The sequence below is a fragment of the Cheilinus undulatus genome, linkage group 3, assembly GCF_018320785.1.
Source record: "Cheilinus undulatus linkage group 3, ASM1832078v1, whole genome shotgun sequence".
In the NCBI taxonomy this organism is placed as follows: Eukaryota; Metazoa; Chordata; class Actinopteri; order Labriformes; family Labridae; genus Cheilinus; species Cheilinus undulatus.
In genome coordinates this window covers 31,100,635-31,128,155 of record NC_054867.1, presented here as the reverse complement: position 1 = coordinate 31,128,155, position 27,521 = coordinate 31,100,635, and the positions used below count along the sequence as shown (strand labels likewise).

The following is a 27,521-nucleotide window of genomic DNA, read 5'->3' as shown; positions in this document are numbered from 1 at the left end:
TATTATCAGGATTATTTGACATCCCAGCTGTAACAGGTGGCTCGTGATAAAGGGTTGTCCCTGAAAAGGCAAATGCCAGAAGCCAGGACCAGAGATCATCTATAGGGGGCAAGAGAGACCCGCTCAGCGAGGGTGTGTGGGGGCGTTCCTTCAGCAGAGAGCAGCCGCTCGTGTCCTCTCTGTTTGTGTCACAGCGGAGCAGATGGTCAGCCTGCAGCCCGCACAAATGCCTTCATGTGACACTCACATGTTCTTTCTCTCCATATTAATCCCTCCATCCTCCCCAAACACTCTGGATGGAGGTAGGAAATTGCTCTGCTCTAAAAGCTGAGAGCAATTTTACCTATTTAAGGACATTCGTAATTTAATGGATGCATCATTCTTAATCCACGGCCATTAAGAAAGCATGACTTTACATTTTTAGATGCTGCTCTTTTGTATAAATTTTTGTTCAGTTCCTTGGAAATTACATCCCCCTGACTTATACTTTTCATTAACGTATGTCTTACAAAGAAACTATGGTAACTTCTGTAACCATTGAGGGATTTCTTGCAAAAGTAAAACTGTACACCAGGAATTCTTAACACACATTCTTGTTGACAACATTCTTTAAATAAATGGTCTGAAAGTGTGCATTTTCAGACTCTTTGCAGATCTTTATGGTTATGCACTGATTGCAAGAGCTTGGTCTAGTTTGATTTGATGAGGCCCTAAACCTTGCCCTTTAAACAGTGATAGTTTGTCAAAGGTTTCATCTACTTTAAAAGGTCATTCTTCTTTTTCAGTTCATCTCAAAGCTGGATTATTATTTTTTTATGCAGAACTTCCTTCTCAGTCAGATCACTCTTTTCACAAAAATTCAGTTTTTTTATTAAATATAAAGTATACAGCGATAGCGCGACTTAAAAGATGTCATGAAGTTCATTTTCTGAAGTAAATGTATAGGGTTACGGCCTTCATATTCAGTCTATGTACAGGTTTGGATAATACATTCATCTGTCTCTGTTTTTATAAGAAGAGAGCATGATATCCTGAAAGAACACACCAGACAGTGAGCTCATATAAAACTTCTTTAGGTTTCTAGGCCTTCGCATAACTGATGATTATGAACCTCCTGAACTCCCCAGTCTCCATACCGTCTCTGTGCAATAATATAGAGCTGCTATGTTTGTGAAGTAAGAATACATCATATAGCAATAGGTTCCTGATGACAAGCAAGGCCTTAATAGTTCCTCTTTGTCCTTCAGCTTGTGAACAGATGTGATAGGAGCATGTGGAAACAGATGGGGTTTAATGCCAAAAGTGACCAAACCTCCTGTACACCACCTGATCTTTTTTATTCAGGGCAACTACTAAACAAAATGTGTCTCTTTGGAAACTTCTACTCTGCTGTACACTAAACACATGACTTCTCATAGAAATAGACCATTGGCTCTTCATTGTATGTGTACATTTCATCTCTGACTTTTATTTTGTTGAAGTAACTGCAGAGTCACCTGATATGTAATGTGCACAATATTAATTGTACAATAGCTCAAAATGGACAAACCTGACATTTAAGGTCCTTTTTCCTTTTCCTTTTCTTTGCTAACTTCAGGATATTGACTGATTATTATCTGATACCTCAATAGTAGATGCCACAATATATGACACAATTTCCTATCATACCACACCATACAAAACAGTTTAATACAATTCATATGATGCACTTAAATGTATGAGACACATTATACCATACATAACAATACAGTTTGATATTATTTAAAATTATATGAGTCAATATAATTTGTAACTATACAGTACAATACAATATGATGGGATGCTATACATTATATACATTACATTTCCATACATTGTAATGCAGTGTCAATTTTGTTGACCAAAACTATGACCAAAACTATTCGTTGACAGCCTTTTTTTTCCATAACAAAAAACTAGACTAAGACTAACAAAAATAGATCTGTGATGACTAAAACTAACAAAAACTAAGTTTAGTTTTCATCAAGATGATTAAAGCTAGACTAACATGTAAAGTAGTTTTCATTGGACATTCAAAATCCATGATATTTCTCTACTGGTGGTAAATCTGTCAAAAATAATGCAGCTGTATCTCTTCTGTCTCTCAGCTGTAGAAAGCAGGGACCCCAGGTTTGGCAGAGTGCAGAGAACACACTACCATTACTTAGTATCAGATTTAGGCAAGGGAATAATTGCTTGGACTAAAAGTAAAGACTAAAACATGAGGACTTTTTATGGACTAAACTAGACTAAAATGTTTTGAGTTTTCGCCGACTAAAACTACACTTGAACTAAAAAGGGTAGAAATGACTAAAATGGGACTAAAACTAAAAAACATTTCATCCAAAGACTAAAACTAAAATTAAATATAGCTGCCAAAATTGACACTGCTGTAATGATATCATACCATACCATTCATACAATACAAAAGAAACAAGATATATTACATGAAACAATGTGAAATAATATGAGAAGACTATATGATACACTATAACACGATACAATCTTTTACTATGCATAACAATATGAAATGATACCTTAAAATTAAAACAATGCAGCACAATGCGATAGGATTGGATACAAAACAATATGAGACAAAATATTAGTGAAACAAAACCCCATGATACATAGTTTACTTGCAATGCGATACAATATGATAACATACCATACCACAGCATAAAATATCATGAAATGGTATGATACAGTATGATATAATAGAATACAATGTGATGCAATTCAAAAGGATATGGTATGATACAATACAATAAGGTAAGACACATAATACAGGATAGGATATAGTGCAATATGATTGGATACAATAACATAAAACAGGATAGAATACAAAACCATACAATACAGTATGATACAGTAAAAAATAATACAATATAATGTTAAAAAACACAATATGATTTGATGCAATATGATAAAATATAATGATACAGACATATGATACAATAGGATACAGTACAACACACTATGATGTGATTCGAAACAATGTAAGACAATATTATATGATAAATTATGGTACAATATGATACAATATTATGTAATATGATGAGATTAGATATATAATGATACATTAGGATAGGATACAAAATTATATAATATTATATACCAGATACAATGCAATGTGATACAGTATGATGCCCTACTGTACTCTTTTGTCCCCTAAAAAACTGTCATGGAATCTGGTGCTTCACACATTCCTGTACCCAGCAATTAAGGAGGAAGCAAGGAAAATAAGTTCATCATTCTTACAGAATAGAAAGCTATAATGTTATGGCTTTGAAAGATAAATGCTGCATGGTCAAACACTTGAGACATGTCTTTCCAGTAGAATAAAACAAACTCCAAAAAAAGAACTACTGTCAAAACCACAGATGTGAATAGATTACATGACTGGATCCACACAAATGTCAAAGAAAGAGACATTCCCTCCCGTTTCTTCTTGTTTTTAAACAGAAAAGGGGTTTGCTTTTACAAATTCAAAAGCTTCAAAATAGTTGTTCTTAAAAGTCTTGTTAGAAATGATTTATAAATGTTGCTGATTAAACTCCAGCATTTCAATATCACAAACCTACACACAGTTGCTGTCCACTCTGATTACCCACTCTAATGATCACAGAGATTTGTGTGAAGTCAGCCCAGACGATATGTAAAAGGTTACAAGTTGTCAATAACAGGACATTAGCTCAGCAGAAACAGACAATAGAATGGAGGGGCAGCTGTTATAGCTCTTAAGTTTTTCACTTTGTGCATTAAAAATTTACAGATCTACAACGAGGAGAGACGACGGTTTAGTCTGGTGAAGAATCAGCCGAGGAAGATTGTGGAGAGGGTGGCCTCTGATATTGAGAAGCTCCTGGCTAAGAAACGCAAAGCACTTGATGTGAGTATAAGTAAATGAGCAACACTTAAGTGATAACGTAACTGTGCTGTGTCACTGCTCTCTTCATTTATTCTTTTGTTTTAACCAACAATTGGTTTTCTCCTTTCTCTAAGTACTGTCAGGACTAAACTGAGCATGCTTGAGTAATAAAGTGATGCTTAGGTTGGCATACATTTTCATTTTAAGCTATGACAATAAACAATGTGTTTTTTTAACTTTGATTTATTTCTTTTTTTAAAAGTCTTCCAAGCTGTTAGATCTGATTAAGATTCACTGGATGCCACTGCAGATCTGGTTTTGTTTCATCCTGTGGAAAAGAAATTCTGCTGACAAAGCAAACAGTTCCTGCAACACTCACATTGTAGATGGGGCCTGAGAATTTTAATATAACTTGCAAATATTCATTCATTAAGTATCCCGGATCATAGTTGTTCTTTGTGTCAACAGAGCAAAAGCTCAGCTGCGGGTAGAATATATAAAGTCAATATTTTGTGTGTTGCTTTAATGGCCAGTTTGAGACACATGGACTTCAAGACAACTGTAGTTAAAACTAAAAAAATAAGACAGAGATGTTTTTGACTGACAGCAGCTTTTAGTACAAAATACAGAGCTGCATTATTTACAGTTGAAAGTGGGTGTTCGTCAAAGGTGGTCAAAGAATTCTGACAACCACCCACTTCATCTGACAATATTTTCTTCATACTCGTATAATGTGGTTGTATGTGTGTTTTTATCTTTCAGAGGTTAGCGAGTGAAGCTGAGCGTCTGCAGCGAGAGCATCTATGGCAGGATGGAATAAAGGTAATGCTCAACTCTTTGACAATTACATGTTGTCTGCAAGATTTATACACAACTGAGAAGTCTGCTGAATTTATGATCATATTTAAAAACAGTTTCAGTGTCTTTAACTTATATGTAATAGGATAGTTATGGTGGCTAATGACCATTAATTTATTTTATGCTGGAGTACATGCTGAAGGAGAGAATAAAACATCTTAAATAAAAACAGAGAGATGATGAGCATGAATGTTTGTGGCAGTTCCTGGTTCTGCCCCTGCATTTCCTGCTTCTTTGTATGGGGCAGGGGTGTCCAAACTATGGCCTGGGGACCAAATGCAGCCCACAGTCCATTTTTTATTGGCCCTCAGCGAATTCTTAATGCAAAATGAGACATGGCCCACATTTTAACATGAACATTGTGCTTGACTGCATTGAACTTCGTAGTTTCAGCACATGCTGGTGCTACCATGTTAATTCTGTAAACAAACATTTTGACAAACATTTATTTATACTTTCTTTGTAACTTTGTAACACTTTAAATAGTGAACACATTTTCAACCAAAATAATAATATCTTGATTTATAACTCCCTGATGGATTACAGTAGCAAATAGAAGTACCAGAAACATTTTAGGGGCGGAGCCAGCGGTAGCCAAGGCTGAACAGGGCCCCCTAAGATCTGATTGGCCTCCCCAAAATCCTGAAAATGATTTTCCTTGTCAGCTGTCAACTAGCCATTTAAACATACTCAGTAACTTTGCATAGCTTAACCTACATTAGATTGGTTTTATTGGTTTTAAATAACCTCAGTGGGGGGACCATGACATTGGGCCATCCTTATACAGTATACTTCTGTATGTGGCCTTCAGTGAAAAAAGTTTGGACATCCCTGGTGTAGAGGAAACTAATGCATTTAAGATCATGCCTGATGTGTTTGATTTGGACCTTATATTTACTGTATAGAATAGCAGCTGAAGCAGTTTTCAAAACTGTTCAAAATCAGTGATGGAAGCTAAAATCACTTTTCATTAGAGTTTTTATCAGAGATTATTTATAGCTAGTCCTCATTCACAAAAGGTAGTTGACAAACATTTTTAGTCGTACTTTACTTGATAAGTTTAACACTGAGGTAGAGTGGAAAGGAGAGGAAACTTTGCAGGAGATGAAAAATGTTGCTGTTGAATCAGCTGAGGCAGAGGGCATAATTTTTGTGTACTGTTCAGCTACAGAGATGACATGGATGTGGTCTGATATTTTTGGTTACTTGCTGTCTGCTGCCATTTAGCTGTCCCTGAAGCGGGCAGCCAGGGTTAAAATCCAGCCTTTGGCTCCTTTCTCTTTTCCCACATGCCATTCCCTGCTCTCTCTCTCTCTCTCTCTCTCTCTCTCTCTCTCTCTCTCTCTCTCTCTCCTCTTTATGGCTCTATCCATTGTCCTGTCCAAATAAAGGCACAAAAGCCCCTGCAAAAATTTAAGAAAACAACAACAACAACAACAAAAAACAGAACAAATAAAGCAGTTCTCAGAGGCAAAAACATCCTGCAACTTCCAGTGGATTATTTTAGCTTCTCATTCCCATTCCCATTCCTCCAGCTCTGAACTGACTTCCTGGCATAGACACTCTGAGACAACTCTAAAAATACACAGAAAGTGTCCTTTTCTGTCTGCAGTGCATTGGTTCTCAGCAATACGACAACTTTATAGTTTTGTGTGGCAGACACTGAAAACTCATGAGAGTGAGAAATACATAAATATACACATATTTTTTACAAGTGCTTTTTATTTGGTAAATTTCTTTATACTGTTCATTTTAACAAATGAAAGAAAAAGAACATTTATGCCTATTTTACAGGTGCAGTTATTGTGCTAGGTTATCATGCTATTTAATAACTAAATTACATTTCCAACAAAAATATATTCAATAATGTAAATATTGTGTCATGTTTTACTACTAATGTAATCCTGAGCAGATGGATTTGTCTCTGAGCGCTGTGACTCCAAATAGGACGACTTGGGAAAAAGCAACATTTACACCAGTCAGCTGATCACATCCCTGAGCGCGCTCAGCTGGCTGAAACAGATGACTGAGCACGCTCAAATGTGCTCTTCTGTCAAGTCCCACACACATTGGCATTCCACTTTTCTACTCGATGTGCTTCATTCACCCGTCAACGTGAGGCAGGCTTAACCTCATCCTCTCACAGCGACTCTCATACCCTTCTCTCAGCCTCTGAGTCCCTCTGTCGATTTAAGACAAGCAGGTGTTTGAGTCCATTCACAGGAAGTCATGTAGACTTTCCCTGGCTGTTAACAGTCCTCCAAATAATGCTTTAAGCCTTAAGATTTCTAACATTGAGTCAGTGTTTATGGTCTCTAAGGGATTTGATATGATTTGCAGTGATTTTTTTTTTCTGTACATAGCCAACATAACATCTAGTCACATAAAAATATAGAGTTCCCTTTCTAATAGTCAGGATGAGGAAGAGATGATTTTGCTCTGTCTGTCATCAGCCTTTTGTACATTGCAGTTCTGCAATAGCGTCCTCCATCATTACACCTTTACGTTTACATTGCATCTGCAACAGTGTAGTATTGCCCTAGTGTGTGATTTCACACCTCATTATGAATACATGAGGCATGACTTGTATAAACATAGTGGGCGCTTCATACTCATATAATCAGACATTTACACAAACACACTTGTTTCAACCCAGTCAGCTCCAGTATCATACATCCCACTGCCCCCCACATTACACCTCAGTATGTTTACATGCCTTGTAAAGTCGAGATGTGGTTCTCACTTGATTGCTTGTTAAGGTTAAAGTTGGGCTAGCCATTTCAAAAACCATGTTGTTTAATTGATCCAGAATCTAGTTGTTAAATTATCACAGATTTCCAATGGTAAAATGTCCCTTAGCCAATCAATTTCCATCACAAATAAGACCAGTGACACATTTTGTATAGTAATAAACTATACTGCTGGCAGAAATGGAGCTCTCAGTGGTCAGTGTAGAGGATGAAACTTTTCACTCCTCTGAACTGACAGATAAAGACCACTAGCTGATCGTGGAGGGATGTTTTCAGAGTGTAAAAGAAACAGGGACACTATGGTGCTACTGGTGCACTGAAACTGTTGCTAGGTTCTAATTTAATCTAGGTCAAATGAAGAGTGTCTGGTAAGAACAACGAAATGTCACTGTATTCCTCGTTTCCATACTTTGTGAACAGACTGGTTATGTTGGGTTCTGGAATGACATACAAATGTAATAAGAAAATAGACATTAGAAATATATCTTACACTTCTCTCTTTAGTAAATACAACATAATTGTAAATATAAAGTAACTTCTAATATAAACAACTTTGAGTTACAAATAGAATTGTCAGCAACCAGTATTTAAGTCTCCTAAACAATCATTGACATCAGAAAAGTCAGCAAACACAAAAAACCCATAGCAGTAACAGATAGTAGGGCCTTGTTCTCCAGACCTCAGTTTAGTCCATTCAAATTAATGGCCTTTTCTACAGTGTTTCTCCTCTAAGGACAGTTTCACTAACACCAAACAGTCAGCCAGCAGACTCAGACTTGTCATATTAGGTTGAATTGTAATATATTGTAGACTAACGCAGTCTTTGGAGATGTGATTTAGAAATCAGAACAGGCCAAAAATAGGCACATAGCAGCCCCCGAGTAGCAGTCATGCTTATTCTGAAGTATGTTAAGTCTCTACAAAAACTAAGTGGAACAGATGGCGATGCTCTACCAAAGCCTGACAGCCTGTCAGCTGATTCATAACGTGACAGTACAGAGCAGAAAACAATAGCAAACATTTGGTGGATTCAGACTCACAAATTCAAGGATTTGCTGAATTCCCCTCTCTTCTTTTCTCACTTTAGACTATGTTGCATTTTAAGAGTCAGACCAACCAATAAATCTGATAATAATTTCACAAAGGTGATTTATAATTAATTAAAGTTTGGTCCCTGTTATCGTCCATCTACACATTGACAGATATCAATCATTTGAGCGGATAAGCTCTGCTGCATTTGTTTTGCTTTTTAGGTGTTTGTTCCCAAGACTCTGGTAAAAAAAGAAGTCCTTTATCACAACTGTAAAAAGGTGCACTCTCTGACAGGTGTAAGAAGAATGAAAGGTTGATGTTTTTGTCTTTCAAAAAAACATGGCAGTTTAGATAATTTTTTTCATATTTTTTTCAGAACCGTTTTTAGTTGATTTTTGAAGCTGCAGATATCTCAGATATTTCTTTTTATTTGTGGAAAGGCACTGTTATCCTGAAGTATTGAGCACTGAGCAATGAGGCACAGATGCGTAAAAGGAGCAGATATGCAGTTCCAATAACTGTCAGTTAGTTTTTTGTCATATTAAGTAAAAAATTTATGTAGATATATTATAGATGTGAACCTTTCAGCATGTGAAACACTAAATTTGTTATAAAGATGTCAGTATTTCGGAACTTCTCTTGTATGGAGATGTAAAAGGAGATGTAAAATATTATTCCACATAAAAAAGAATACAAAATGTGTTCAAGATAATGCATTTCTTTTACCTATTTGTAGCGTTTTTATCAATAATGTAAATGCATAAAGTAAAACCTAAAACAAAGATAACACGCATTTATGCTTGAACTTCAAAATGATTCAATATGAATAAAGTATATGAGTGTACGTAAGAAAAGTGTTTATCATAAACATATCAGAGAAAAAAAATGACCAGAAATCTAACGCCTTCACTATTGATGGTTCTTGCAGAAGAGCAGGTGTTACGGTTTCACAAGGGGCAGTGTTAATTGGTCAGTTTTCTGCTGAGTGTGTCTGTGGTTGTAGTGTCAACATGGTAAAAAAAAATGACCATTTTCTATTATGTCTGAAATATCTCTAGAAGATATGAATTTAGTGAAAAACCTAAACAGGGCTCTATAAGGTTTAGACGCATTTGATGTGTAGTCACCAGTTAACACGGTAACTTGCTAAACCGAAACACCGAACTTGTGAAAATAGATGATAGATCCTCTTTTTTTCCGTTTCTTACATGGGCTACATTAATTTAGTACACTCAGCACAGGCTCAGGCTTCCTCTTAGCTGTAATTAAATAATCCACAGTGGGTCTTTAAACTTTTCTTTTGAAAGAACAGGATGGGCTGAGTTACTCATGGTTTCATAGACAGAGCAGGCCAGGCAGGTCGTCAGGCACAATAGTGTAAACATTACAGATAAAAGTTAGCACAAATGCTAACAGGGCAGCTAACGAGCCAAGTGCCTCCTGGGGAAGGTGGAGACAGTGTATGGAGAAAAACAGCTGCACCAGGTTTATGGTGCTCAAACCTGGTGCAGCTGTTCCGTTTGGAAGCAATAAAATACATTTGAAAATATTCTTGGACATTTCTAATGATTTGGAAATGTAGAAGCTAATATCTGCAATTCTGATGATGATCAATTTTTTCAGCACTCCATCTGCCGCACAATTATGGTAGTTATCATGGTAGTTTCATAGTTATCAAACCTTGTCATATCTTCTGTTTTTTTTATAGGAGCTGGACATGGCTTATTATGACTCAAAGGCAGAGCTGGATTATGTGAGTAATGGACAGATAAACTGATACGTCTGTTTCTGTTCACTGAAGTCATCTGAAAGAGGACGGGTGCTGCACTTGTAAATGAAGCATGTATGAATCACTGCAGCTCAAACACTAGTGCTATTTAAAGGTTTTTTTGAATGATGTTCTTGCCCTTTCTTGTTCTTAAAGTACTCCATGGATGGAGAAGGAGAGGTGGAGAATCCTTCTCACATAAAGCTGGAGTTTGTGTACGATCCAAACTTCAAAAATAATGTCAACTATTCGTACACAGCTGTTCAGATCCCCACAGACATCTATAAAGGAGGCAAGTCTATTCTTTATTGCACTGCAGCAGGACAGATGGAACATGTGTTTCATTATTTTATATTTGATAATGAAAGAATAATATATTTGCTGTATTACATTTCTCATCAGCTCCTGTCATTCTGAATGAACTGAACTGGACTCAGGCTCTGGAGAAAGTGTTCATGGAGAACAGTCAGGAGGATCCTTCACTGCTGTGGCAAGCATTTGGGAGTGCGACAGGTGTCACAAGATACTATCCAGGTAACTTTTAACATACTGGCCTTGTGCTTAGCATAAACAGTGTATTTTATTGTGGATTAGTATTATTAAGTGAGTGAAATGCCATTTTTTCAGCTACACCGTGGAAAGCTCCTGATAAAATTGACCTGTATGATGTCAGACGGAGGCCCTGGTACTGTATGCTTCTAGAAATATATTATATAAAATATAATATTCCTGTGTTAGCCTGTCATATTTCTGTAGATTTAAATAGCTGGAGTACTGAATGTTGTCTTACTTTTTGTCACAGGTACATTCAGGGAGCCTCATCCCCCAAAGATATGGTTATTCTTGTTGATGTGTAAGTTAAAATTTACAAACTTTATAATGATTTACTTGTGTTTTTATATCACATGTAAATGCTGCATGAAGTAGTTTTATACTTCAACCAGTGTCCCTGTGAATTAGAAAATATACATTTGCACTTTCCTCACAGTTTTTGATAATTAACTGGTGTTAAAATTCATCTGTGAAATCTCCCTTAACCTTTTTTCACTTCTTTCTCACTCAACAGTGAAGTGAACAGACCATCTTTGGTGTTATTTCACATTAGTGAGCTGTTTCTTCACTGTCTCAGCCTACAGGCCAGCAAAACTACAGAAAGAAGGATAAATTATATTTATAGTCTTGAGAAAAAAGTGCACCTGCCACTGACTCTGCACGAAAAGCGGCTGAATATGCAGCTTATATTGCTTATCATGTGTAATAGCCTAAAGCTCAGGACAGAGATGATTCAGACACAAGAGCAAAGACTTTTATTGTCTCTTAACAGCAGAAAATATGATCATATGAAAACTCAGTTTTACTGAAAAATGTAACAAACTACAAAAGTATTTTCTCATCAGTTATGGAAATGCACTTTTGCAAGGGATAAGGAGATCGATTTTGTGTGTCTGTTGAGGACAAGGCTAAAGCTAGCAGGGTTAGTTCGCTTAGCTAAGTATGCACTCTAAGAATTAGAGCATAAAAGTCACAACTTCTTATCAAAGGTGTCAAATAACTAGTTCCTGTATAACAGCATGTTGTCATCTTTACAGTTTAGATTTTAATAAAACAACAACAAAAAAAATCAAATTAGCTAACATGTGAATCAGGCTAGCTAGTTCCCATGAAAACCACCAGCGTGTTCCCATTAATATTCTCTATTGTGGATTTGATTATAATCCATAATGTCACAAGCATCCAAAGTAGACTTAAAACACACTTTCTGAGCATGAAATGATGGTATGTGCTCCTTTAGAAGACAAGTTTTTTTCATATCAGTGTTGTTTTAAGAAAACATAGTTTGTGATCTCAGGTAGAAGAACTATTACAGCCACAATCCCTGAGTGTCACAGCAGCATCTCTGATTGGTCCTTCCCGCTGTTATGGCGAAATTACTACTGCTCTCACAAACTTCAGCTGTCAGCTGTTGTTGATGACAATACACTCAATTCAGGTTTTATCTTGAGGGGCACTTTGGGGGCCAGACCTTCAAATGAACTAAAATAGAATAGATACTTTGGTCCAAATAACATGTTTTCTTATTGGTATTTGTGTGTTTTTTCAAAATGTAAGTAATTTATAACCATTAATGGTGAGATAAGCCCCTATCACCGATGGGAAATAAAAACATTTTAGATACACATTTGATGTTGTCCATCACTAGGTTTGATGCTGATGTGCTACATCCTGATTGGTAAAAAAAAAAAACAAATGAGAGAAATCATTTTGTTTGTTTGTTTGTTTGTTTGTTTGTTAGTTTGTCTCAAAAATAACACTCTTTAGAGCCTGAAGTAAAAAGTTGACACAGAAAACCGTAGATTTAATCAGGGCTGGACTAATAAGTATGTGTTTATCATGTGTCACATTGACTATAGCTGGCAGGTGGATTTATGGAAAAAAATTATCAAACATTAAGTAATTCCTGATAAAACTGTTGCAATCTTGATTGTTTTGGGGTTGATTTGATAGTTGTATGGATTTAAAGACAAGAGACACCCTTAAAATCAAAACATATTTTTTCCTTCTCACATTTTCTGAATCTTTTGTGGGCCAGGTGAAGAGCTTAAGGGGGACTGATACTGCCTGTGGACAGTTGATGTTAACAATATAAACACTACAATAGGGCCTTAATTGTGATTGATTAAGATCAATGGCTAATCACATACTTAAATGTCTCTTTAAGCATACTATGGTTAAGCCACTGCAACATGTCTCTGCAGCCAGTGATGTTAAATAAAAACACAGCTGCGCCTGTCTCATTTCACTTTTTAAAACTCACAGACAAGTCAAAAATCACCTGCACCTAGTGTTATCATACATTTACCTTTTTGTTATTCTATTCCCTTTCTCCATAACAAGTTCCTCTTTCTGTAGTTAAGCTCATGTCATAATTTTAGATCAACCCAAAGCTCCTTCCTTTTATTTTCAAAATAAAAAGCAGTTTTTTTTCCAAACCAGAAGCTGAACCAGAAGTTTTAAAGGAAAACAGTTGAACTTCAAAATGCAATAAAAATGGAAGATAAGGACAATTAACTCATAAGTTCAAACTTTGATTGCCTATACTACGGAAAGTCTCAAAGGGTATCATCTGCAATGAATTAAAATAATTACAGTGGATTTAGGAATGCATAGTTCCATACAGGGTTCATGTATTTTGGTAGCTGGTTGGCTTTGTTCCAGGATTAAAACAATTGATAAAAGATTTTCTGAAATGTCAGCGAAGGATCTGAATGCAGAAATTTAATTGGAGCCACTGAAAAAGTCTGTAGTCACTGCTGAGCTCCTGCACTCTATGATCTTGCAAGGCCAAGCTAAAAAGCTACGACTATGGTTCCAACTTTTATGTACAGAAACAATGGCGCTGACAGTCTTCTTATCTAACTCCATGTCTTGAAGCGTAAACATATTCTGAACAGTTTTTGTTGTGGTTAGTCAGAGAGCAGTGTGTTCGCTCTGCTGTGTGCTTTCAGTCTCATGGTCATGTACAGCAGTCTGTTGTTGCGACTGCACTCTCCAGAAATTTGCTGTTAAATGAGGTGATAATACACTTCATTGGCATGCTGCACAAGGTTAAACTTTTACTGTATTGAATGAGGTGGATAAGACTGTTGATAAATACTCTTTCGCTAACATAAAACATCACCATGATGGTCACTAACATTGCTTTTAAAGCATTCATAGTGAACAGTTAAGGATTAACATGAGGAATAATCATAGTAGTATCAATTGTCTAATGGTATATTTATGTTGGGATTTGTAATACTAGATTGTGGTTATTGATAATGAGGTATGATCCTCTGTTCCTGCATGGGCAAATGAGCAGGGAACAGTTGCATTAAACATGGAGGTGGTGGCGTCCAGTGGTGATGTGTCTGTGGCTGGCTTCCCTCTGCTGTGGGGGAAACTGCTACCAAATGTGCAGTAGGAGCAAAAGAAGCAAAATGTGGGGATAAAACAAAGAATAATGTGGATTAACTGGAGAGACTGCGAGGTTAGAGAGCTGATCACTCTGTACAGGAGAGGAGAGAGCAGACACATCTCTGCTCACAGCAGCATCTGAAAAGTTCCATGATGTGTTCAAGTGAGCTCGGTACTCTGAAGTTTCTAACCTCCAATGTTAATATGTGCGCTGTGACAGTACTTAAAGTCAGACCTCCAACTCAGAAACATGGAGGAAAAAAAGTCTAGTGGATCTAATTGATCAAAATGAATGTTCATGTTATTTTCCTCATATTTCATTTAGAAAATACAAAGTTTTGTACCGAGAAATCCAGTTTCGAGTTTCATTGAAAGCAGCAGCACGGGCAGCGGCTGCCATCTGATTATGGGACGCTGGTGTGTGTGTGTAAGCTCGTGCGTACACGGCTCTGTTACACCTTTGTGTGAATCCTCGTTACGGAACAGAGATGGGCATTCCTTTTTGCCTTTATTGCGGAATCTCAGTGTAACAACAGCTTCAGTTTAAGTGGTGCAGGGTCATCAGGGCTTTTGTAGCCTGTGCCATGTCATAAGGGCCCCTGTGGTTTCCCCTCTGTATTCTCGAAAGAGGGAGTGAGAAGTGTCCTTTTAACACCTCGGTGTGAAGTGCTGCAAGGGCTCCTGGGACGATGAGTCCTTCTGTTTTCATGGTTCTTTGTCTGAGAAATTTCCTCCGAAACTACATTACTGTGGGCTTCAACAGCACATGCAAGGCCTCAGTCTTTGTTTGTTGCGTTGGTCTCTAACATTTCTATGTTTCTTACTTCTGACTTAAGAGAGTGTTTAAAATGCTTTTTTTATATATCTTCTGGTAAATAGTTTTTTTGTGCTAGCATTTTTGCTGCATGACTCACACAAATTTACAACTACCCCAAAAAAAGATTGATCACTAATCATTTGTCACTGCAGAGGGGGGAGCATGTGTCTGAGATTAAACATCTGGAGGAAGCTTGTGTTAAGTCAAGTGTTTACAGGGAGAGAGAGGGCATTATAATTGGTATGATTAATCATGCTGTGTTTATTAAGAAGTGACAGTGTTGTTTTCATCATACAAATAATGCAAAGGTGTCAAATGAATTTATAAGTGTACCAAAAAATCTCTCATGGAGAGCCGATTGAAAATCATCTAGTGTGTAGCATTTCAGGCACTGAGCCTTTTTTTTTTTTAAATTATTTCCTGATTGTCCTTTGTTGTTATTTGCAAGGACACCAGCACAGCTCCACAGCTCATTTGCACAGACATGTCTAACGCAGCAAGTTATTTGTCCTATTTAGCATTACTATGTTTATTACAGATGCAGCCGTGCTAATATACACCTCAGTTTGAATTACTGATGCTACTGTATTTACCAGAGCTGAGAGGAAATCACTCTTGTGTGTTTTCTCAGGAGTGGCAGTGTCAGTGGACTAACACTAAAACTGATCAAAGCATCTGTGATGGAAATGCTCGACACTTTGTCTGATGATGACTACGTAAACGTGGCTAGGGTTAGTATTTAATTTTTTACTCTTTATCATTTCAATCTTTCTTGAGTTTATTGTGCATGTTTCCTCAATTTAAGTCTTCTCTTATCTCTGTCTAAACCACATCTCCTGCTGTGTTTCAGTTTAACGAGAAGGCAGAGGCTGTGGTTCCCTGTTTCAGACATCTGGTCCAGGCAAATGTGCGCAACAAAAAGATCTTCAAGGACGCCGTGCAGCAGATGCAGGCTAAAGGCACCACTGACTACAAGTCTGGATTTCATTTTGCCTTCAACCAGCTGTTAAATGTAAGTCACATATTGATTTACATCTACAGGGGATTACACACAGTTAAGCTGTATTGACCAGCCCTTTTCTTCATTCTTATTCATCTCACTTTGAATGTGTTTTACAGAAGACAAATGTCCCTCGGGCTAACTGTAATAAAATAATCATGTTGTTCACTGATGGAGGGGAGGACCGAGCTCAGGATGTCTTCATGCAATACAACTGGCCTAACAAAACGGTTGGTTTCTACTGATCTTCTCACAGTAGTGGATATCCTATGGTGTGTTTCCACTGGTTTGGGTTTAGTATAGTTTGGCATGGTTTGGTTTTGTAAACCCTTATCTTGCTTGTGTTTTCACAGCCAGTATCACTCCTTCCTCACTCACAGTGATAGGACTTCTGACCCTTTTTAGAGATCTTGATCATTTAGCTCAGCTTAGTAATAAATCCTGGTCTTTCAGTTCCCAAACATCTCTTCATTTGGTACAGTTTTAGCTTTTTATGTCTATTAAACAACAGAAAAAAATGAAAAAAAGGAGTCCAGTTCTCAAAATGGAGCTGGCTTCTGTAGTTCACGTGGCTCTTTTAACGGTCTTGTTCACTACTGCTAACTTGCTGTCTTGAGTTGAGTTGTTATTTCAGTCTAACCAGTGCCCCACAAGGTTTACTTGCTAAATAGCAGAAATGAGGGAGAAGGTTGTTAGGTTAGTAAAAACATGCTGTGTTTTGATTTTGTTCATTATTGTAATTGCAAAATAGAGTATATAGTGTTTGTTCAGGCAGGCAACGGATTCAAGCACTGCCATATAATTGAGATCAGCTGATCTCATGCAGCTGACAGTGAGCTGATTCACTCTAAGTGCTGCCACATTTAAACTGGTCTGCCCTAGCTCAACTTTGCTGCTCCCTCTGCAAGCTGCTTTGTAACCTTCCTCCACCCCAGCTCCTCCTTTATTCTGATCCTGGCTTAATCAGTGTCGTTCTGTCGTCATTGATCCCTGCTCTGCTCTTGGTTTTGTTTTTTTTTGCTGCTTCTCTCCCTGCTTCGGGGTTGCCTTGTAAGCACAAGACAGGCAGGAGCATGCGCTTTTTCTGCTTGATGCTGTCGATGTAGGCTTGGGGAAGAGCGGGGAATCCCAGAACAGCCACACCACAAAATACAAATTACAGCAATAGGTGTGACTAAAAACTTCTACTGAAGAGGAAAATTTATAGCCGCAAATCGTGTTTTTCTCGACAAAGTGGTCCTGACTGAAGTGAGGATTCTTTCAACAAATCAACAGACTGCAGTGAGTCTAGCTCTACTCTGTAGGGTCAGATAGATACACTTAGTATCCCAGCAGAAGGATGCAAAAGAGTAGAACAGTATGGGTTGGTTATTTTGAAACAGTGCAAACACAAATAATTTGTTTTGTATGGTGTCAATTTTGCTTTAGAGTTACATGAAATTGTCAGAAAGGTGCAATGTGTTGTCTTAACTTATGTTTATTTCTCCAAAGGTTCGAGTTTTTACCTTTTCTGTGGGTCAACACAACTATGATGTCACACCACTGCAGTGGATCGCATGTACGAATAAAGGTGAGCTGAACAACTGTGTGCTGATTGCACCTTTCATTGTTGCTATTTCAATTTTTATTGTGTTGCTGATAGTTTTTCTTCACACACACTTTCACAATAAATTATTTCATAGTGTTGTTTGACTGTTAATTCCTCTATCTTAATACAAATCTTGTAATCAAACTGAAACCTTTTATTTCATGCTGAATTGATGCAAATGATGATTTAGTTACCTGTGATGAATCATTGCCAAGTAGCAATGATCAACAAATGTAGTGCAAATATAACAATTCCCTTTTATTTCAAATTATTACAGTGCTTAACAAATTTATTGGACCACCACCCAAAATAAGGTTTATGCCACAGCTTCCCTAAATTAACAGCATTGGTAATTACCAAAAACATTTTTTATGTTTCTGCAATGGTTAATACACCAATATGTAGAAGCTCTTTAACCAAAATCATATTTTTTATGCTAAAATATAATTATTATTGTTATCCATGAATTTTCAAATTTACTGTTTACAAAAAAAATGAAAAAATAATAAAGCACGTTATTAGTATTTCTTGATTAATATGTCAAATTATAGTTATTTACTTGCATTCATGAACAGAAAAATTAGTTTTAGTGGTTGAATGTTATGCTTTAATAATTTTTGACTTCTCAGAGAAGCCCAGTGAGCCGGCTCAAATTTGGGCATTAAAAGGTGAATTCAGTTTGAAATTCCTCATTCCTGTTCAAAATGGTAAAATGTGGAGAGCTCACTGAAACTGAAAGAGTCCGCATTAAAGCACTTCATGATGGTGGATGATCTCTGAGACAAATATGACAGATGGTCTGATAAATTTGTAAAGCACTGTATATAAAAGATTTTGACAGGTTGACACAAAATTCTGCAATCTGAGCTCTTACTTTTTTGCCCTGTCAAAACAGGATCATTGTTATGACTTTGACTTAAAGCATTTTGATGAGAATGGCTGCTCTCCCCTGCCACGAACAAAGCACCTAAAGTGTACTGTGCGTGTTTATTTTTAGCTCAGCTGAAAGTCTTTTATAGCAATATTAGACGCACTCAGCCCATACTTTAGAGCGGTCATCTGCTGTGTATTTTTTTAATCAGTGCTTAGACAAAAGAGCGAATGAATAAATCACTGGGACTAATGTACAGCACAGTGCACTGATCCAGCTAATGGGGCTATGAGGAGACCGGTGCTGCTGCTCTGACAGCTCTGTTTATTCACACAGAGGTCAGTTTGGCTCGAGCTGATCAGATTGGAGCTCTGCAGGGAGATGACATTGATCTTTCCAAGAGAACTCTTCTTTGCAAAGAGGCTTTGTGTTTGAGCAGGACTCAAAGCGGTGACTCAGTGCCACTCAGAAAGGGTGTGCAAACGTTGCTGTTTTTCTCATCATTCTGAAAAGAAATGTTCAATCTAAACTAAAGAACGAGAGTTTTTTGGAATGAGAGAAGCCTTCAATGAGTTGACAAGAAAAATAAAATGTTGCCCTGATTACATGTGTTAAATGATGTGTCTGTATAAAATGCAGGTTGTCCCAAATGTGCCTCAAGTGAGTGAGCTTCACATCTTATGATGACACATACAGCCCATTGTGAATGATGTGATTTTATGAAATACATGAATCACACATTCTTTGGTACTGGCCATTGAAATCTGGGCCTGGTTAATAAAGTGCCTTATAAAACCATAACCCCTGGATTCCAGTGTACATAGAAAGTATTGCCTTTCAACAATAACAGCAGAAGTCATTCAAAAATCAGTTTATGTTCAGTCATTCTTATGATTTCAGATTTGTAAAATTCTTCTTCATCTTATTCCTCTTTAAATAAAAAATGCAGGTTCCACCTCTTCAATTTCTCGATTTCCTATTTATTAGTTACCTTGCAGGCAGATGGATACGCCTGTTTCCATGTTTCTCACTGGCGAATCCATCTTGCAAAGCTCCCATCTGAACCGTTAAGGCCCAGTTAGAAAGTGACAGGACCAATCAGCGATGAGGTACATGTGGGCACAGCGAAATCATGACGTAAGCAAGCAGCGAGAAGAGGCTGATGCAGATATGGCGGGAGACATTAGCGTGGATGCTGCTAAAGCACCAATTTTATCAGAAATTGACGACATTTCTTCGTTAAAATAAGAACAAAGAACAGCATTGAGTTGTTGTCTTTTCAAAAAACGACAAAAGTCATGCACTGACATGTCTACATTTGCCATGGTTTGCGTTATGCAGTTCTGTATGGAGTTTACTTCTTGGTAGTGGCTACGTCACATGTTTTGTTGCTCCGAGCTTTTTTTCAAAGGCTCTGCCCTTTCCCAAACGCTGTGTATGAGAGGATTTCCAAATGGATGTGTGAAACAAATCCATCTGGCATGTCAGGTTAATTTATTAGTGTTTAAAACAGTGATCTAATATCTTGAGGCTATTTTTTTTTTAGAAAACATGATAGTTGAGGCTCCTTAAGCAGACCTTTTCTTTGTCAAAAATCAAACCACATCATAAGAAGGTTGAATTGTAAATTTCTAAATAGTTAGATTAACAATGATTACTGTTATGGGTTGCATGTCAAAATGAATAATTTGTAAAGTCTATCTTACAATAAAAAAAAAAATAATAATGATAAACACTTTTCTATGATACTATTTCTGATATTAGGTTCCCCTTAGGTCTCAGGTGATCCTCAGATTTCCTCTTAAGCTTCCTTCTCTGTAGGAGTTACGTTGCTGACTCATCTGTCTACTAACATCGAGTAAAATCTGGAATATTTTTCAGCACCAGTTCTGTGTGTTTTTTCTTGAAGCATTTCTCACACATGCTCCCTTTCTCTCTCTCTTTGCCTTTTTCTCTGTCCCTTGCCAGGTTACTATTTTGAGATCCGTTCCCTCTGTGCTATAAGGATTAACACCCAGGTGGGTTTGTCTAGTGCCTCCGACACAGCTGATCCCCGTTTGCTGTTTCTAATTCTCCTTGTGGTGCTCATGTGCTCTGTGTAGAAATGTCTCCCTCCACGTGTTTGCCTACCCTCTCCCCCAGCTGCTGGACGTTTGGGGTTGTTTTGAAAGCTGCTGCCAGTAAAGTAACTCTCTTATTTTTTCAGGAGTATCTCGATGTGCTGGGACGCCCCATGGTTCTGGCAGGCAGTGATGCCAAGCAGGTTCAATGGACCAATGTGTATCAGGATGCTTTGGTGAGACTGCATGGCCCTGTTGGTTGGATATGAGAAAATAAAGTTGATGAACTGAACTTACAAAAAACACTAAGTTAATAACATTATCTATTAATTATAATTTATGTGGTTTGTCTTTGACTCTGTAGGGCCTTGGCATGGTAGTAACTGGAACTTTACCTGTATTCAATCTCACCATGGATGGAAACTCACAGGTAACAAATCTGGTAATTATATTTAAATTGTAATTATGTTTCCTGTCATGATCAATTTGAAACTGTCTTTTAAAGGTACAGTGTGTGACTTCCAGAGATGTAACATTAAAGGTCATGTTTAGCGCCTGTGTGTCAGACCAAAACAAAGAATTTCTTTTGCTATGACCCCACTGTCCCTCAGTGCACCACTTCCCTTCCTCCCCCACTCCTTCATTGTTCAAAATGAGTGGAGGCATTAGTAGGACCTGATTCATAAACGTTTGTAGGACTCTACTCTATTGTTCATTTAGATATTATTTCTTTGAAACCTTTTAGACTAAACAAAGTCTATTTCTGTTGATTCTCCTTGAATTTTATTCTTTTCTCCCTCCTGGTACTCAGCAAAGGGTCTTTTTTGTTGTCAGGACTGTCTTTCTTCCCCTACCTGATGACAGGGCTGACCATTAGAGAGAGAAGGCAGGGTCTGACATTAACGGTTGCCCGAATGCCAGGGGCAACTTCAAAAAGCCGACGGGCAAACAAAACTTGTAAGCACTTGCACGAAGCTGCAGCTGCACGAACTTTAACTAAAAACCTTTTTGAAGGTAAACACTGTCATCAGTAAAGATTCATGGAAGGTCACATCAATAAATCTGTTACCCACATAAAGAAGACAGGTTTTAACTTCCAAATTTAAACGTTTATTATTTTAAATCCTTATTTTATTACCGTTGGATCATGCGCTCGATGGAAGAGCGTGTGTAAGAGAAGAGAGCAGAGGAAGTCCACCAGTGGTGCGTCTCTTTTTTTGATCATTCACTGAGGTGTGCTGTCATGTTTAATCTGAAGCTTCCCATTTCCTCGTTTTAACTTTTTCTCCAGCCACATCTTGCCAATGCTCTCTCACACCTAGGTCTTATGACAATTGTGCCGATGCGCGTCATCAATAAGCATAACTCACACGGATTACATGTGGAGATAATGTAATATACGTGGGTGTTTTGTTTGATCTTTAATGCGCTAATGATCATAAATATTGTCAAAAGAGCAGAAAGATACAACCAAAGCTCCAAAATGAGGCAGAGTGAAACGATGTGTCTGGAGAGCTGCAGGTGTGAGTCAGGGCTGGTTTTAGTCATTTGGAGGCCCAGGGCAAAGACCAATATGAGGCCCCTCCCCCTTTTACTAAAGGATTAATAATGAGTGGAAAAAAAATGAGAAAGCATCTCTTTTATGTTAATAAAGCCACAGAACTCCAGTAAATGCCCCAGTGTGAGATATAAATGCCCAAATAGCCAACCATCATTCATCATTTTCTTTGAAAAGCATCTCAGAGCTCAAACTCAGCTCATTCTAATATCTTAAAAAATCTTTAGGCCAGGTGGAACTTTCATAATGCTGGTGTTGGGCCAAAGACTGGTATCTCCAAAATGACCACTTTTCAGGGAATGAAAAATTTATAATGTATAAAAACGATATATATAAATATGATTTATAAAAACAAATTAAAATCATGTAAAATTGAGATACAAGGTTTTAGTCTGATGTCAGTGATAAATAAAATAAATATATGCTCATTATCAGTGACAGATTGGTTCTTCTGACTCTATACAGACATTTGTTTAACCTCATAATTATCCACCAATCCACTGTTTTATTTAATTTCAATTACAGATGAACTGATCTATTATCTACCTTACATTCCTGGTTTGTATTATGGCTCTCGCTAAAGTATTTTTTAGACAATGTGGCTCTTTGGTAGAATAATGTTGAGTACCACTGGTCTAACTATTACAGTTACAGGGTGGAACTGTGAAATAGCACTTTAAAGGGGCACTATGTAGTTTTGGGGAAGACATTTTTAATAAAACAAGAAAAATCCTAATTGGTTGATTTTCATGTATCTGCAAAATTTCTTCAGTTTCATGATGAATAAACCAAATAAAAACAGAAGAAAAGCACCATTTTATACTTGGTGCATATGTAGCAGACCCCGGCACCTCTCTAGTGTCAGTGTTTTGCTGACCTCATTTTCCTCTGAGAATAGTTGGTGTCATCAGTTACAAAAAAATATTTCGAGTTTGTGTTATTACCTTATTAGTATTGTAAATATGAAATTCTTGAGTTTGAATTTCTTCTGAAAACAACCTGGTGTGGTTTCACAGTTGACAGGCAATGGATTTTAGTTCTAAGTATGTTGTGAACAAAATGTATGCACTTGATAGCCAGAAAAAATACCTACTAGACAGGGCAAGTAGGAATTTAGATGTGCAAGTAGATTTGGGAAGCACTTGAAGGGCAAGTAGGCAAAAACCTTAAAATCAGACCCTGGAAGGGTTCACATGAAAATATAAGCATAAGCATATCTAAAACATGTTTGAGCATCTGAGCGAAACATTAATGAGCTGAAATTGCCAAAATGCCCAATGAAATCCACTTTTTTTTCTGCAATATATTCAGTTAGGATATATTTGTTATCTTCTATATTAATGCTTTAATTGGTGCTTATTGCTTGCGTCAGGCAAAAACTCTTCATTTACTTTCTTAAATCAGTATCATTGGTCATCTTTTACATCAGCCGGTGGGTTTTAAAATTTTTAAAATCAATAAAAAGTGACCAAACGATGCTGACTATTACCATTCAGTGTTAAAATTAATTGAAAAAACTTTTTTTTTTTTTTTTTTAAAAAGTGGCAATTTACGAGATAGGATGTTTTGGCTGGATGGCAGTAATGTTGCACTTACAAGGTCCGATTTTTTGCTCTTTTGCATTTTTATTCTATGGTGATGAACCTACTCTAAAAGAAGTAATTCAGCATATTGAAAATATTTTATATAGAACAGCAGAGAACAATACAGTAAATAGGAGACAAAACTCTTTTAGGGACATCTGCACCAAAACTGTCAAGAAAATCAAAGTGTTTTGGTGGGGTATGTTTTCTACGTGCTAAATAAGGGCACACTAAGACTAGGCCTAGTTACCTTGTATCATGTTGTGGCATGATTGTACCCCACCACCCCCACTCCCATGCTGGCTCTAGCCTGACCTGAGTACAGTTATTTCTTGTATCTACTTCATCATGTGGTAATAGGACAAACGCATGGCTTGTACAAGAAGTTCTATCTAATTGTCACGGTAGAGAATAACACAGAGATCATGACTGCAGTTTTTCTGGCTGTGGCTTATTTTGAGTCATTTTGGTCACTAATACTCTACCATTGTTTAAACTTATGATCATATTGAACAGTCATATCAATTACCCCACAAATCCATGTTGCACACTTGTGCTTGTCTGCGTGTGAGGACAACCATACCGTGCTAAAGCCCACCTCTTTAATCTACATTTTGCCTGAGAGCTATATGAAGCAATCACTAGTCAAACAAACTGGACTTGGGGGGCAAACCTGCCGGGCACGGTACGGATTGTCTGGTATGAGTGCGCCCTCAACCTGCTGCTGTATCCTTACACTGACCACAGAGCAATTATCTTCTTTCAGTGCTAAACAAAAACACAAATAACCTTATTTTTGCCTTTGTGGATCCAGAATCAGCTGATATTAGGTGTCATGGGAGTTGATGTGCATCTTGACGAGATAAAGCGACTAACACCTCGATACAATGTATGTACATCACATTAACATCATTATTAGTCATTTATTCTTCATTTATGCTGTTGATGGAGAGTTAAGACTCATTCATGACTTCTTTTCCAACAGCTTGGAGCCAATGGATACATATTTGCCATAGATCCAAATGGATATCTTCTTCTGCATCCAAATCTTCAGCCTAAGGTGATGTATCTATTTCATCTGAGAAAAAAAAACATATTTCTGTGTGGCGAGCAAAAAAGGCATATGGCTCAATACTTAGTTCCTTTGCCAGGCTCAATATCTCTGCATGTATTCTACCTGTCATTTAATGTGAATATGTATTCTTTTACACTGGACTTCTGTCAGCTGGTGAACCTCCCTGAGCCGGTGACGCTGGACTTCCTGGATGCAGAAGTGGAGGACAGTAATAAAGAGGAGGTGAGCATTAAGTACCAAATGGAACAGAAAAGTTTGAGGTTCCAGACATTTCCTCTTCTTGATGTTGCTTGTCACCATTTGGTTAAAAAAGAAAAAACTATTTAAAATAACATATTTTATATTTTTATCTTCAGATCCGGCGACAAATGATTGATGGAAGACCAGGTGAAATGCAGATCAAAACTCTTATTAAGTCCATTGATGAGGCAAGTATATAATCTTGATTAAAAGCTTCACATGTTTCACATCTTCACCTTTAGAGTCCACTAATGTGCACTCAACAAGTATGTCACAACTTTTAAATAACACTGGCAGCTATTTTTAATTTTCATCTTAGTTTTGGTCTTTAACTGAAACGCATTTTTTAGTTTTAGTCATTTCTACCCTTTTTAATTTTAGTCTGGTTTTAGTCAACGAAAACTCAAAACATTTTAGTCTAGTTTTAGTCCATAAAAAGTCCTCAAATTCTAATCTTCACTTTTAGTCCAATCATTTATTTTCTTGCCTAAATCTGGTACAAAGTCATGGTGGTGTGTTCTCTGCACCCTGTCTAATCCGGGGTCCCTGGTTTCTTCAGCTGAGAGACAGAATAGCTACAGCTGCACTGTTTTTGACAGATTTACCCACAGTGGAGAAATTTTCCTGGATTTTGAATGTCCGACAAAAACTACATTACATGTTAGTCTAGTTTTAGTCATCTTGATGAAAACTAAACTTAGTTTTTGTTAGTTTTAGTCATCAAAGATCTATTTTTGTTAGTCTTAGTCTAATTTTTGTCATGGAAAAAAAGGCTGTCAATGAACATTTTTTTGACATAGTTTTAGTCGACAAAATTATCACTTCTACAAGTTTCAAAATTAAAGTCCGCAGTTTTGCTAGCTAGCTATGCCTTCACTCCGAAAGGTGTGGGGTTGGGGATTGGCAAGAATCAAGCTCTGGTGGACACGTTTGCAGCCAAGGTCATGCTTGACGACATCTTTTATGTACTGGTCTTTTCAGCACTGGTCATATGCTGGGAGACCACCGGCAGTTTTCAGGCTCTGGAGAAAACCAAAAAGCATGATCAGGGGCTCGTTGCAACCCTACCAGCCTCCCAGACGATACCATTGGCCATGCTTGCTTGCTATAGCCACCCCTTAAGGTCTTTACACATTGGGTCCCTTATTTTTGGATGCTTTTTTTTTTTTCCTTGAAAAAAAAAATCCTTAATCCAAAAAAAACTTCACACATTCGGACCTTGCACACTGGGTCCAATGTGTTTTTATTGCCTTCACTGTGAAAATTCATAGAATGTGCCAAATTGTTTCGTACTGTGAGCCTGTGGCTCTGTCACTCCTTTAAAATCCTGCTGGATCCATCCTGAGAGAGAGCTTCATGCATCATAGCGCTGATCCAAGTTGGAAAAATGGAGAGCAACTTTATAATTCAGGCTCTGTTATGACCTGTGAGCAGGTTACAACTTATGCCTTTATCTGTTATATTTCCATGGCTGATATCCACATAATACACAGGCAAACTACGGTCTTTGAAGTGAGGTTTCGATGTGAGAGAGGGAGGAGTTGGGCGGGGGTGAGAGAGCGAGAGAGAATAAGCAACAGGCGCTGAACTGAACCATCTATCACCCATCTATCTGTTATATGTCCATGGTTGATGTCCACATAATAAATGAGCAAACTTTGGTGTTTGAAGTGAGGTTTCAGTATGAGAGAGAGAGAGAAAGAGGAGAGGGTACCGGCAGGTGTGAGCAAGCAAGGAGGACGCAGCGGGCACTGTTTTGAATCATCAGTCACCCATTTAAATGACTTGAACTGATGCGAAATTTCGCATAAAATCGAGCCTGTTCCGAAAAAAGATATGACGGACAAAAAATTTCAGCTTGAGTGTGCAGTTGTCATGAGAACAACATGAGCTCAATTTTTATTTTTTAACGTGCGAAAAATTCGGACGAAATAAACTGACCCAGTGTGCAATGGCCTTTACTCTGTAGACATTGTTGTTTCTCCCATGCTCTTGCTAATATGCAAGGACATCTAGTGCATGACCAGGTGTGTGTCAATTCTCCTTCCCGCCTCTATGAAGTCTCAGAGACCATGCAGTTGGTTCCCATAAACAATTGTATCAGAGGCATTTTACAGATGCTACACCTGATCTATCACACATGCTTTAAGTTCTACCTAAATACAATATTTAATGCACTTGCTCAGAAATGCACTTTTTAGCTCCCCATAGCCCAGGCAAAAATGAAGTGTGTGTTAATCTGCACTCTCAATTCCCAAATCTGTCTGCTCTTAAACTCATAATCTGCGTCCCCAGCCAGTATAAAATTGATGCAAAATCGTCACACTTTTATTAATATCTTTTCTGTGCCTCCTGGCTCTATTATCCTCAAGACAGCACACACCCCAGGTTGAATAAAGTGGATTTTTTTTTTTCCAAATCCCTGTAAAAAGCTGTCTGGCTAATTTGTCAGACTGACAGTAATGTGCAGCCTGAGAATCA

At 37.5% G+C, this 27,521-nt stretch overlaps 1 protein-coding gene across 2 annotated transcripts in view; it reads left to right on the top strand.

Annotated features, from left to right (window-relative positions):
* The window catches only part of LOC121506874 (voltage-dependent calcium channel subunit alpha-2/delta-2-like), a 73,804-nt gene that overhangs the window by 20,725 nt on the left and 25,558 nt on the right, over positions 1-27,521 (top strand). The window contains exons 3-20 of one of the 2 annotated variants that reach the window (XM_041782849.1): positions 3,791-3,907; positions 4,649-4,708; positions 10,235-10,279; positions 10,451-10,586; positions 10,697-10,828; positions 10,922-10,979; positions 11,097-11,147; positions 15,697-15,796; positions 15,916-16,077; positions 16,185-16,295; positions 17,557-17,635; positions 20,493-20,542; positions 20,731-20,820; positions 20,949-21,014; positions 24,540-24,614; positions 24,711-24,785; positions 24,951-25,022; positions 25,157-25,228. In XM_041782849.1, the coding sequence (XP_041638783.1) occupies positions 3,791-3,907; positions 4,649-4,708; positions 10,235-10,279; positions 10,451-10,586; positions 10,697-10,828; positions 10,922-10,979; positions 11,097-11,147; positions 15,697-15,796; positions 15,916-16,077; positions 16,185-16,295; positions 17,557-17,635; positions 20,493-20,542; positions 20,731-20,820; positions 20,949-21,014; positions 24,540-24,614; positions 24,711-24,785; positions 24,951-25,022; positions 25,157-25,228 (1,551 nt within the window). Of the gene's footprint in view, positions 1-3,790; positions 3,908-4,648; positions 4,709-10,234; positions 10,280-10,450; positions 10,587-10,696; positions 10,829-10,921; positions 10,980-11,096; positions 11,148-15,696; positions 15,797-15,915; positions 16,078-16,184; positions 16,296-17,556; positions 17,636-20,492; positions 20,543-20,730; positions 20,821-20,948; positions 21,027-24,539; positions 24,615-24,710; positions 24,786-24,950; positions 25,023-25,156; positions 25,229-27,521 lie in introns of both variants that reach the window. The other variant, XM_041782847.1, reaches the window with a different exon arrangement.